Below are 13,670 nucleotides of genomic sequence, written 5' to 3' on the forward strand. Positions count from 1 at the left end.
GTAAATGTTGGTGAGAGTCATAGCTGACATGCTGAATTTCCTTAGTCTTCTGAGAAAGTCAAGGCGTTGGTGGGCTAACACTATAGTGCTGGCATGGGGGGACTAGAACAGGTTGTTGGTGATCTGGACACCTAAAAACTTGATCCTTTCTACTTTTTCCCTGTTGATGTAGTCGGGGGCATGTGTTCTTTACGCTTCCTGAAGTTGATGAAATCTCCTTCGTTTTATTGGCATTGAGGGAGAGATTATTGTTGCCGCACTAGTTCACCAGATTCTCTATCTCATTCCTGTACTCTATCTCGTCATTGTTGGAGATCTGACCCACTATGGTGGTGTCATCAGCAAACCTGAAAATTGAATTGGAGGGGAATTTGGCCACACAGTCATAGGTGTATAAGGAGTATAGTAGGGGCCTGAGAATACAGCCTTCTGAGGCACCGGTGTTGAGGATGATCATGGAGGAGTCAATGTGAAATCCCAGTCTAAATATCTGAAAGCAAATATCTTCATCACTGTAACAGCTTCAAGAAGGTTGACCACAGAAGTACAGAAGTTCCCAGGTTTTCTTTTTCCAAATTCGCAATCTGCTCAGGAGGATGTGGGAATCACACTTTGACCTGGCACCAGTTCCACGCAGCAATATGTGACCATATGGCATAGATGGTTGATGTTCATTGGCAAAGACATGTGCACATTTCTGTGCTACCCTTCCTTCAATACTAGTTCTTGTGATCAGTCAACTATTAAATTAACTGAAAGTCTACATTTGCAGCACAGACCAATTTTTGATAGTGGAGATGGATAAAAATGTGATGGATCAAAGAAAAGTGGGCTATGGGAAGTTGAGGCAGGCATAGATCAGCCATGATCTTATTGAACGGCAGGGCAGGCTTGAAGGCCCTGATATCATGCTCCCGCTTCCATTTCTTGTGTTCTCATGTTCTTATAATAAACTATTTGTGATATAGCATAACATAATTACTTTGTATTTTTCAAGAGATTTGGGGTGCCATTTTCAGATGGACTGCCTGGATTAAGCTAACATTACACCCTGACCAATGTAATTCTTCACTGATAATGGGGATAAATGTGAGTGGGATATAAAGCATTGCACCTCAGCATGTGAGTTTCCCCACAGGTGAGTAGGTTAAAATTGACCCCAATATTTTCAATACATTGCCTTAAATATGCATGTGGGGGTGCTCTGCCTAAGGGTGGGTGCTCTGCTAATTTCTCCTCACTTCATGTTCTTGCACTTTCCTCTTCAGATGCTGACAGGAATCTCACCTTTTCAACTGCAAGTTGTCTAGAATCATCATATTCTCTTTCTCCCTCTTGGTCTTCATCCAGTTAATCCTCTTTCAATCACCTCCTTCAGTAAGTTCTCACACCTAGAACATGGCCAATACAACCTTGTTGCCTTTTTCTTGACAATATTCGCTAACAATCTTTCCTCCTCCACCATCCTGAGAGCATCTTCACTGCATGCTCTCCAACTGACCTGCTCCATCCTTCTCCAGAATCACATCTTGCAACTTTCTAGTCTTGGGATATCCACTTACTTCAAGGTCCACATTTCAAGCTTGTTCATCAAGATACCACATCATAGTTTTGATTTTTTTTCTGACAATCTTTCTTCATTCCTATGCTGACCAGTACGTTTGACAAATGCAATCTTTCCCGTTGTTAATCTAGCTTGGATTTCTTTATGGCAGAAACAATCTTCTGACAGGATACTTCCCTGGTACTTAAATAGTGATACCTCTTCCAGCCACTGACATCTTAACTGTTGCTTTCCCACTATTATTTCTTCCAATAGTCTTAACTTTTGTTTGTTTTCACACTAATTTTCATTCTGGATAGAAGGATAGTCCTTCTACCCATTAGTATCTCAGGGTCTGCTGCTGTGCCAGTCACTGGAGCCTGGCCATATGCAAATTTCACTCCCTTTACCAATAGTCCCTTTGAATCATAGAATCATAGAATCTCTCTCGTACAGAAGGAGGCCATTTGACCTTTGAGGTCTGTACCCAGCACAATCCCACCCAGGCTCTATTCCCGTAGCCCTCATTCACCCTGCTTAATCCCCCTAACACCAGGGTCAATTTAGCATAACCAATCCACCTAACCCACACCTCCTTGGACTATGGGAGGAAACTGGAACATCCGGAGGAAACCAGACACAGATACGGGGAGAATGTGCAATCTCCACACAGACGGTGACCCGAGGCTGCAATTGAACCTGGGTCCTTGGTGCTGTGAGGCAGCAGTGCTAACCATTGCGCCATCGTGCCGCCAAGGTGTTAAACCGAGGCTCTGTCTCGCCTGCTCTGGTGGTTTATGCAATTCATGTTTTATAAAGTGCTTGTGGAGGCCCAGAAGGACATAAAGCAAGACAGCAAACATTTATTCAAAGGGCAAGGTGTTATCCAGTTGGCCTGGCCAATACTTGCCCTTAACCAAAAGCACCGGAAGCAGATGAAAAGGTCATTATCTCATTGCTGTTTGTGGGACACTGCTGTATTGACAATAACTGCTCTGCATACTCACATAACACCAGTAACTGCTCCATGCAATTCATTCTATCAGAAATCGCTGATAAAAAGGAGTAGGCAAGTCCTCCCCTGTTTAAAATTATCAGGAGTAACCACAGGAAACATTCTTATATGGTAACATTACAGCATTGTTACCACTCTAACTTTCTGTATCAGCTATGTGCATCTCTTTTCTCCATCATTATTTTCGGAGCAAATGAGAAGCTGGTGTGAAACACCCATTCAACAAATCAAATTTATTTTTGACCTCTACCCCAGTTGTTCAGCAAATGTGTTCAGTGAGCAGCTGAGCCATATCACTCAGGAAAGTCTGGGCATTTAGGCAGGCTTCCCAATCTGTCCTACGTCAATCTGGGGAAATGATCGGGACACCACAACACTGAAAGTCTGCTGCTACATTTGGCTGGACTCTTCCTGGATTAGGGGCAGGAATCCCAGCCAGAGTTCCCAAGCCCAACTGCAGGCCAGCAACCTCTGCAGTAACTGTACATGATGACACTCAGAATAGGAAACAACTGGGAAAAAACCTGACAAAGGGAAACCTTTTTAAACTGCTGCAGATTCCAATTTTCAACCTTCTTAAATGTATATATATATACATACACACATATATATCATATACATACATATACATATTCATATATATGTTATCGACACAAAAGTATTCAAAGCATACCCAGAAACACGACAAATATTGACTGCGAAACTGCGAAACAGCAGAATTGTTTTTCAAATGCAGTTCCCATTGCTTTTCGCAGATAGTTTTGTGAGACTGTGATTTGCCTGCTACACATGAAGACAGTTTTAAGAACTAGGAACAGGAATAAGCTATCTGCCCCTTCGAGCCTGTTCGGCCATTTAGTGAGATCATGGTAGATCTTTTTGTGGACCCAGCTCCACTTGCCCACCTGCTCACCATAACCCTTAATTCCTTTACTGTTCAAAAATCTATTTATCTTTGCCTTAAAAACATTCAACAAGGCAGCCTCACCTGTTTCGCTGGGCAGGGAATTCCACAGATTCACAACCCTTTGTGTGAGGAAGTTCTTTTTCAACTCAGTCCTAAATCGGCTCCCCCTTATTTTGGGGCCATGCCCCCTAGTTCTGATTTCACCCATCAGTGAAAAACAACCTCCCTGCTTCTATTTTATCTATTCCCTTCATAATTTTATGTTTCCATAACATTCCCCCTCTCATTCTTCTGAATTCCAATGAGGATAGTCTCAGTCTACTCAGTTTCTCCTCATAAGCCAACCCCCTCAACTCTGGAATCAATCTAATAAATCTCCTCTACATCCCCACCAGTGCCAATATATCCTTTCTCAAATAAGGAGACCAAAACTCGACAAACTGCTCCAGATATGGCCTCACCAGCACCTTATACAGCTGCAAATTAACCTCCATATTTTTAAACTCCATCCCTCTAGCAATAAAGAACAAAATTCCGTTTGCCTTCTTAATTATCTGCTTTACCTGCAAACCAACTTTGTGTGATTCATGCACAAGGACACCCAGGTCCCTCTGCAAGCAGTATGCTGCAATTTTTTGCTATTTAAATAATAGTCCATTTTCTTGTTATTCCTACCAAAATGGATGACCTCACATTTACCAACATTGCACTCCATCTGCCAGACCCTTGCCCAATCACTTAAACTATTTATATCTCTTTGTAGACTTTCACACTTTGCAGACTCCGTACACTTTGCTCTACCACTCATCTTAGTGTCATCTGCGAACTTTGACACACTACACTTGGTCCCCAACTCCAAATCATCTATGTAAATTGTAAACAATTGTGGTCCCAACACTGATTCCTGAGTCACACCAATAGTCAGTGATCACCAACCAGAAAAACACCCATTTACCCCCACTCTTTTCTTTCTGTACATTAACCAATCCTCTATCCAAGGCAATACATTATCTGTAACGCCGTGCACCTTTATCTTTTGCAGCAGCATTTTATACGACAACTTGTCAAATGCCTTTTGGAAATCCAAATACACCACATCCACTGGTTCCCCATTGTCCACCATGCTTGAAATGTCCTCAAAGAAATTAGTCAAACATGATCTGTTTTACAACACGGAGGTCGATCCCCCCTTTGAGACGTATTGCCGAATCCCCCAAGAAGGAATACCTCGCTTTGTAATCTGTTAAAAGTGCGTGGGAAGGTGTGAACTGTTCTCCAGTAACGTTTAGCGGTTAATTAACAGAAACACCTGACACTCACTTTAAAATGAACACTTAACATTTATTTATTTAACTAACAGCGAACTTTAACTAAACAAGTAATATAGCGAATACAATAAGATTGTAATGGAATGCTGTTCAAATAAATGCAGAGTCCGTTCATTAATTAAAACAAAACATAATTTAGCAACTCTCAAAAATATACAACCAGGTTTTGTGTCTCTCGGAACCTTCCGGAGTTTCTCTGTTGATTTATCTGTCTGTAAGTTCTTTCGGATTTGATAACTTTCACTGGTTAGATGGTGCGTTCTCTTAAGAGATGTCTGAAGCTGGCAGGGTAGAGAGCTGCTCTCTCTCCCTCTCGAGACTTGACAGGTGGCAGTTATTATCTCCCGTTTTTCCCCCTTGCACTCTCTTTTATATCTGTGATGACCTATCAATTTTCCTACAATAAGATTGGTCTACTTTGTCAACACCATCAAACTCAAATTTTATCAAATTTTTACCAGGCCTTCTGGTAGCTGAATGTCTACTTTAAATTGATAGGCTGAATTTAAAAACATTCAAATGTCTGAAGTCTGTTATCAAGGCAATCCTGTTGCCTGGCATTTGATACAAATGTTTCAGTCTGGGACTCTGTATGTACTTTGCATTTTCAACCTCCAAGCACTGAAAGAAAACACAGCTTTTAAAGGGACCACGCAATGTCCTTTCTCCTCAAATTCCAACTTCACAAACTCAACTTCGCAACACCTGCCTTTCATGCACCCATGCCGTCTCTTCCCAATGGGACAACTCATATCTAGATGTCTCGTACTTCTTCTTTGATGACAGATTCAAGTATTTTCCTTGCTACAGAAGTTAAGCTAACCAGCCAATAGTTATCATCTTAAGGTATTAATCAACAGTAAAAATGAAGAAGCATGGATTCAAAACAAACTTTTATAGAACACATTTATGGTTGGGCAGCAGAAAGTGATCAGCAGTGACCTGAAGTATGGATTCAGGTATAGTTGCTATCTTACAGTGGTGATGTGGAGATGCCGGCGTTGGACTGGGGTAAACACAGTAAGAAGTCTCACAACACCAGGTTAAAGTCCAACAGGTTTATTTGGTAGCAAAAGCCACTAGCTTTCAGAGCGCTGCCCCTTCATATAAAGACATATAAAGATACAATTCCAATCATTATTTTGTAAATTGAGTTTGTATCTTTATATGCCCTGTTTGTGAATAGAACTCCCACTCATCTGACGAAGGTGCAACGCTACAAAAGCTAGTAGCTTTTGCCAACAAATAAACCTGTTGGACTTTAACCTGGTGTTGTGAGACTTCTTACTATCTTACAGTGGCACAGTGGTTAGCACTGCTGCCTCACAGCACCAAGGACCCAAGTTCGATTCCCGGCTTGGTCACTGGCTGTGCAGAGTCTGCACGTTTTCCTATATCTGCTTGGGTTTCCTCTGGGTGCTCCGGTTTTCCCTCACTGTCTGAAAGACGTACTGGTTAGGTGCATTGGCCATGCTAAATTCTCCTTCAGTGTACATGAACAGGCGCCAGAGTGTGGCGACTAGGGGACTTTCACAGTAACTTGATTGCAGTGTTAAAGTAAGTCTGCTTGTGACACTGCAAAATTAATTTTAAAACTTCCACCAATCTGCTCGCTCCTGTGATGTTGGCATAACTTTGGAATATTTTTCTGTGATCCTAAGTCTACATTTCAAATGGTAATGAAACGGAAACCTGTGCAAAGCAAAGTGTGAGAAATTGTATGTAAACACAACTGTTTCTGCCTGAAATAAATGGAGCTCTTAAGGCACTGTAACTGGCAATTTGGAAATAGTTTTAATCTTTTATTGCCATAATTCTCTGGATAGGAAAGAAAATTACAATAAAAATGGTAACATTACTAAAAATGAAATTACTATCTTTATATGATCTTCCACAATTGGCAACACAGATAGCAATTACCTTTATCAACGCTTCTTTCTCTTATTGTAGCACAAAGAATTCTGGCTAACACATGTTATAGCACAGAAGGTAGAAGGAGTAACAATCTGATTTATAATAATAATTGGAACAGGCTTGTACTGAATTAACATAAGTAAAAACCCTGAAAATATGTTGTCTTTTCAGGGCAGGCATCTCAAATTAGACTGGGTCCCAGGTAGGCTGTAATTGGAACATGAAAAAGCCTCTGAGAATCCACTCGATCAATACCTCTCTACATCTTATACACCTCTATCAGGTCACCTCTCATCCTTTGTCTCGCCAAGGAGAAAAGACCGAGCTCTCTCAACCTATCCTCATAAGGCATGCCACCTAATCCAGGCAACATCCTCGTAAATCTCCTCTGCACCCTTTCTATGGCTTCCACATCCTTCCTGTAAAGAGGTGACCAGAACTGAGCACAGTACTCCAAGTGGGGTCTGACCAGGGTCTTATACAGCTGCAGCATTATCTCCTGACTCCTAAACTCAATTCCTCGATTGATGAATGCCAGTACACGATACGCCTTCTTAACCACATCCTCTAACTGTGAAGCTGATTTGAGCATCCTATGAACCCGGACCCCAACATCCTTCTGATCTTCCACACTGCTGAGAGTCTTACCCTTAATATTATATTGCATTATCCCATTTGACCTGCCTAAACGAATCACCACACACTTATCTGGGTCAAAGTCCAGCTGCCACTTCTCCGCCCAGTCTTGCATCCTATCTACGTCTCAAAGATGCTCTCAAGGATGTTAGGATGCTCTCCTTGTGGCACAGGTCATGTCAACGTGGACTTCCTGATTCTACAAACAAGGGCAGGGTCTTGGGCGCTTACATTGCATTGTGTCCCCAAAATCCTCCCAGCCCAAGCTTCTCCAGACTCTCAGGACTAATATTCCACACAAGCAGCATGGTTATAAGTGTACCATATATGTGCAAGGAAGCCATTAATTTTGCCACACTTCCATCTCTGAATTCATATTGATTCACATGAAAATATTAAATGGAACTTTTGTTTGAAATAAACATGGCATTCAAATTCTCTGATCAAGCTCATTCAATAATCAATTGTTCATTCGAGCGGGAGACTTACTTGTTACTGTATTTTTCTAATCCTAACATGAGTCCCAGTTACATCAAATCTATAGAACAGAAACAGCCTATTCAGCCTTATTGGTCTGTAGTGGTGTTCATACTCCACGTGAGCTCCTGCGACTTGAATGCCTGCTTCACGTCCTTCCCCATCTTCCTCATGTATACATCAGAGTTACCCTTAAAAGTATCAATGCTAGCATGCAAATCTGACTAAATCTAATTAAAGACAGACAGAATTTTCTGATACTAAAAGTGCTTTAAAGGTTAAACGACCACTTGACTACTCGTTAATAAAAGATTATTAATTCAGTGGATGCTCACTTTTGAGTGTACAAATTAGAAATGATTTATCCCTGCGTTTGAACAAACTTAAAAGGTCAGTAAGTTATTGGCCATGATGTTGCAGACAGTGAAATGGTCAGCATTCATTGTCATTCCAGTTGTGAAATTGACAGCAACTTCTGGCATCCACTCACGAACAGCTAAATGTGGAAATCCACAAGTTGCTGTCAGTGATTTCTTTTTCCTCCACGAAGCGCGCTGTTGTAGTCCTTATAGATGACAATCTTTAGAATCATTTGAACTAACATGCACTTCCTCTTTTGCCCTGCAGTATCATTGTTCTGCAGTGGTTATGCTTTGTAGAAATGACATTTAACTTGGTTTTTAGTGGTGCACTAAATCGTAAATGGTTGGCAGAGGCGAGTTGCCTCACACCCTTTAAGAAGTACCTGGATGGGCACTCGGCACGTCATAACATTCAAGTGTATGGCCCAAGTGCTGGCAAATGGGATTAGGTAGGGTGTCAGGTGTTTTTTACATGTTGTAACAGATTTAATGGGCTGAAGGGCCTCCTCTGCATTGTATGATTCTATAAATACTCTGAATAATGGAAAAACATCCTGAAAAACTAATTTTATAGTTCTGGAACAACAAATTTCTACATTATTATTAAAAAATCTCCACATGTTAAAAAGTAATATTTTTGAAAAGTTTGTATAGGGTATTTCAGATTCTATTTTATCGCATGCCCCAATCTTTATTTCACTCTGTATGGAATTGTACAAAGTGAAAGGTAATTTGTGCATTTTACTTCCTGGTTTGCTTTCTGTGAGAATTCCTCAATGTGATTCGCCTGCTTGATGACATCACAGTTGCTCCACACAGGAATTCCCCTTGATTTGGTGCCAAATTTGAATTAATATCCAGAATGATGAAATACACCCCACAGCCAGACATTGCAAAATCTTTGCAGGCAGTTTTGAGGTTGGTTGTGAACACAGCCACTTTGAAGCCAGGTGTACATTCCAAGCCATCAGTTAGCATTCATAAAATCACAGAATCCTACAGTGCAGAAGGAAGCCATTTGGCCCATCGAGTCTGCACCACCCACAACCTCTCTCCATAACGCCATGCATATAACCTAGCTCATTCCCCTGACACCAAGGGACAATTTAGCATGGCCAATCCACCTGACTCGCACCTCTTTGGACTGCGGGAGGAAACCCATGCAGACTTGGGGAGAACGTGCAAACTCCACACAGAAGTGATTCAAGCTGAGAATTGAACCCAGGTCCCTGGCGCTGTGGGGCAGCAATGCTAACCACTGTGCTACCGTGCCACCCACATTCACATTTAATACTGATGGCACAGTGGTTAGCAGTGCTGCCTCACAGCTCCAGGGACCAAGGTTCGATTCCCAGCTTGGGTGACTGTCTGTGCCGAGTCTGCATGTTCTTGCCGTGTGTGCGTGGGTTTCCTCCTGGTGTTCCGCTTCCCTCCCGCACTCCGAAAGATGTGCTGGTTAGGTGCATTAGCCACGCTAAATTCTCCCTCAGTGTATCCGAACAAGCGCCGGAGTGTGGCAACCAGGGGATTTTCACAGTAACTTCATTGCAGTGTTAATGTCAGCGTGCTTATGACAATAATGAATAAACTTTAAATCCTTGGGGACACTTTCATGAGACTAAGCTATTGTTGAATATCATTGGGTGGTGGGACACACATTCAGTCCCACAACCTGCCTCATTTCCAATGTCCGATGTCAAGCGGAGGCTTGCACCAATTCCCAAAAAGAATGTTTTGTGTTATCCTATCCTCATATTCGGAATTCTTTCGATAACCCTGAGGGGCGGGGCTGGAGGGGGGGGGTGCCAGGATGGCCTATACAAGATGACAGAAGTAAAGCAGGACAATCTTTGCTGCACATAAAATATTCCCGATTTATTACAAATTGCAAGCGAATTGTATCTTAGGCAACAATTATAATTGCCAGACCAACATCTAACTGTATTTCAATGCTGTGTTATCTATCTGCATCCTGGTGACCAGGAATTAACGGGATCCTATTTTGCCTTTTTACTGGATGTCAAATATTTCCATCATTGGAACTGCAGTGCCCGCTTTCCCTTGCAGATCTGTCTTTAACAGGTTATTTCCCCCCTCTTTCCTCTTCACAAACAGCAGTAAGGGAGGGCATCGATGGATCAGATTTGTATCTGGAGTTTGACATTGGCATCTCTGAGCGATATTGCTGTGCCCAGCGCCCCAGCCGCTCCAATCCTCGGTTTGCGAAGCGCTTGGGTGTGTGTGTGTGTGTGTGTGAAGGGGGTATTTATTAGCCAAAGCAGGAACACACAGACACGTCTACTCTTCTGCAAATGGACGGATCGTGTTCCAAATCAGATCACGCGTGCATTACAGAAAATGCAGCAAAAATCTCAAAAAAAAACTCAATTTATTATTTTTTTTGCAAGAACATTTCTTTAGCGCAGTCAAATGTAAACATGTTTTATTTTTTATTGCCACCTTGTGGAATTTAAGACTGAAGCCACAATTGTGTTTTTTTTAATGCTGAATTGTTAAGTGTATTTCACCAATTCCAGTAGAAATCCTATATTCTAAAAGGAAATCTCAGCGAATGGGTGGTATAACCCTGTCTTGTTTTTTTTACACACACTGCTTGCAATGCGCAAGGTGTATTCAGATATTTACATCAACCACGCCTCCCACTTCACCAAAAGGGGGGGGGCGAGAGAGAGAAACCAAGTCTCAAATACCGCAATCCTGTAACGAGACACGTCAGATTCCCTTTCTAAACCCAGCGCGACCTCAAATGTTTTAAGATCTCATTCATTTCCAGCTGGAATGGGCAAGAGGGATCAGCAATGGACAGACGCAAGATTGTCCACTGGGGTGGGATGGAAGATTTTTTCCCCCCTACTCCACTCCCTCCCCCTCAAATTGTGGCTGGTGACAATTTGACAAACACAGAAATGAAAGATGCCACCTCCCACCCCAGTCCCAGCCTTGCTGCCACTTTCCATTCCAGCCAAGCCTCTTATGCTGTGAGTCAGGCTCCTCAGGGTTTAATATATATGAGAGAGGGGGAGAGAGAGAGAGAGAGGCTGAAACCAGGCAGGCAGCAATAACACAGGAACAGACAGGGACACACACACACATAAAAACAACAGCAAACACTGCATTCCTCAGCTGAAACTCTGCAGTCCCTCTCACCATCAGGGGCACACACTACCAGGCTGCCTGGCATGGCTCATGTCACTGATTCCTGCTCACATTAAACATAGGGTTAGGCATTGCAATCCTGCTCCTACCTGCCCACCGTCTGGTTGGCGAGCTGTCGCATCCGATTGAACTGCTTCTTCATCATTGACTGGGGGACGAGCTGCCGCAAGAAAAGAGCATTTCATTCATCCAGCCCCATTGCAAGCTGGTGGGCAGCTTAATCAGACACACACAAAAAAAAACAAAATAACTGATCATAAAATTCTTCTGGTGGGTCTCACTAGGTGCTGATTGCCATTGGATTTTGTCTCTCGCTGTCTGTGTCTCCGAGCTGCTATAGCAGCAGCAGCAGCAGCAGCGCTGAGAGCTCCCTCCTCCTCCTCCTCCCCCCCCGCCGGGAAGCGCTTGGACCACATTCTCTCCTCCCCAGGCTGTGCAGCCTGCCCGGCGCCTACTGCGCACGCGCTCCCGCCCCCCGCTGCATGCTGGGATTTGTAGTCCCAGCGCCGTCCCGCGGCGCCCCGGGCGACGGGACCGGGAACTACACTTCCCTGCAGTCTCCGCGCGCACCGTACTTACCCGTCTATCAACCGCGCACTGCCGTACTTATCCGCAGGAGAGCCGCAGCTGCAACAGGACAGTGCAACGTTTGAAAGTTTGGGGGAGGAGGGGGCAAGGGGGATGGTGGGTTGGAAGCAAAATTACTTCACGATGCTGAAATGTGAAACAAAACCAGAAAATGCTGTGAAATCTCAGCAGTTCTGATCCTAGAAGCCCTACAGTGCAGAAGGAGGCCATTCAGCCCATCGAGTTCGCACCAACCACCATCCATTCAGGTTCTATCACCCTAACCCCACATATAACCCTCTAGTCCCCCTGACACTGTGGGGTAATTTATCATGGCCAGTCAACCTAACCCTACGTACCTTTGGAGTGTGGGGGGAAACCAAAGCACCTGGAGGAAACCCAAGCAGACATGGGGAGAACGTGCAAACTCCACACAGACACTGATCTGAGGCCAGAATTGAACCCAGGTCCCTGGTACTGTGAGGCAGCAGTGCTAACCACTGTACCACCATGTCAAGTGTTTAGAGAGAATAGAGCTCTAACGGTCAAAGTTGACTGAGGGTCATTTGGACTCGAAACGTTGGTTCTATTCTTTCTCCACAGATGCTATTAAACCGGCTGAGATTTTCCAGCATTTTCATTTTTGTTGAGCGGGAATGCCGTCCACTAGGGTTGTCAGGATTTGACCAGGAATTAAAGTTTATTTATTAGTCATAAGTAGACTTACACTGCAATGAAGTTAGATTGATCTCTGGTCTTGTACAACCCCGTACAGAAAAATCATAGGGGACATTTAAAAAAAAAGATTGTTTTCCTAGAATCCCTATAGGCCATTTGGCCCATCAAGCCTGCACTGACAACAATCCCACCCATGTCTTATCTCTGTAATGTTATGTATTTACCCTGCTAAACCCCATGACATTAAGGGGCAATTTAGGATGGCCAATCTACCTAACCTGCATATCTTTGGAGTGTGGAAGGAAACCCATGCAGACATGGGGAGAACGTGCAGACTTCACACAGACAGTCACCTGGAATTGAACCTGGGCCCCTGGCACTATGAGGCAGCAGGGCTAACCACTGTGCTGTCATGTTGCCCTAATAGAGATGAGTCATTTTTGGAGTTGGAATATTTTACTGGATGTAAAAATATTGAAAATGTTGGAGCGGGGAGAGGGGGGCATGGTAGCGGGGGAGCTTGGCTATCAGTCAAGCATCATCTGATCGGATAACAAACTTTTCTGTTTTTCAAATTGGCGTGTGAAAGCTAAATGGATTTAGCTGACTAATGGCTGGAGCGGACACCTCCAGTGATACAGTTAGCAATCCCACTGTCCACACAGCCAGCCTGGTTACACAGGCTCCCATATGAGAAATGAAATTGACACATGCTGTATGACATCCTGTATATTTTCAGTTTTAAATGTTCAGCCTGCAACATTCAGGGTTAATTGCCTCCTGGTGTAAAAAAAATGCTGGAAATACTCCACAGGTCAGACAGTTAAAAGTTTGAGGTGTACTAGGTTTCACCGAAACAGGGAAATAGGGCAGGGGACGTGGGAATTAAAACTCCCACGTTTAATTCCACCGGAAAGCAGGAGAGATTACACAACAAGAGGAATGGCAAATGGAGTGGTGGTGGGAGAAGAGTAGAAACAAACATTTTCAATGGTATCTAATTTGTTTGCTTTATTCAGAAATGAAGACCGAACATGCTGTTCAAATGAGGCAGAATGATGAAATG

At 43.3% G+C, this 13,670-nt stretch overlaps 1 protein-coding gene across 9 annotated transcripts in view; it reads right to left on the reverse strand.

The window, feature by feature from the left end:
- LOC145356355 (rho GTPase-activating protein 44-like) overlaps window positions 1-11,703 on the reverse strand; it is a 314,302-nt gene extending 302,599 nt beyond the window's left edge. For all 9 annotated transcript variants that reach the window (XM_080209018.1, XM_080209013.1, XM_080209011.1 and 6 more), the window contains exon 1: window positions 11,449-11,703. In XM_080209018.1, the coding sequence (XP_080065144.1) occupies window positions 11,449-11,504 (56 nt within the window). In that variant the 5' untranslated portion in view covers window positions 11,505-11,703. The remainder of the gene's footprint in view (window positions 1-11,448) is intronic.
- Between the last annotated feature and the right edge of the window lie 1,967 nt (window positions 11,704-13,670).

Source organism: Carcharhinus amblyrhynchos, chromosome 21 (assembly GCF_965287045.1).
Source record: "Carcharhinus amblyrhynchos chromosome 21, sCarAmb.v2.hapA, whole genome shotgun sequence".
NCBI lineage: Eukaryota > Metazoa > Chordata > Chondrichthyes > Carcharhiniformes > Carcharhinidae > Carcharhinus > Carcharhinus amblyrhynchos.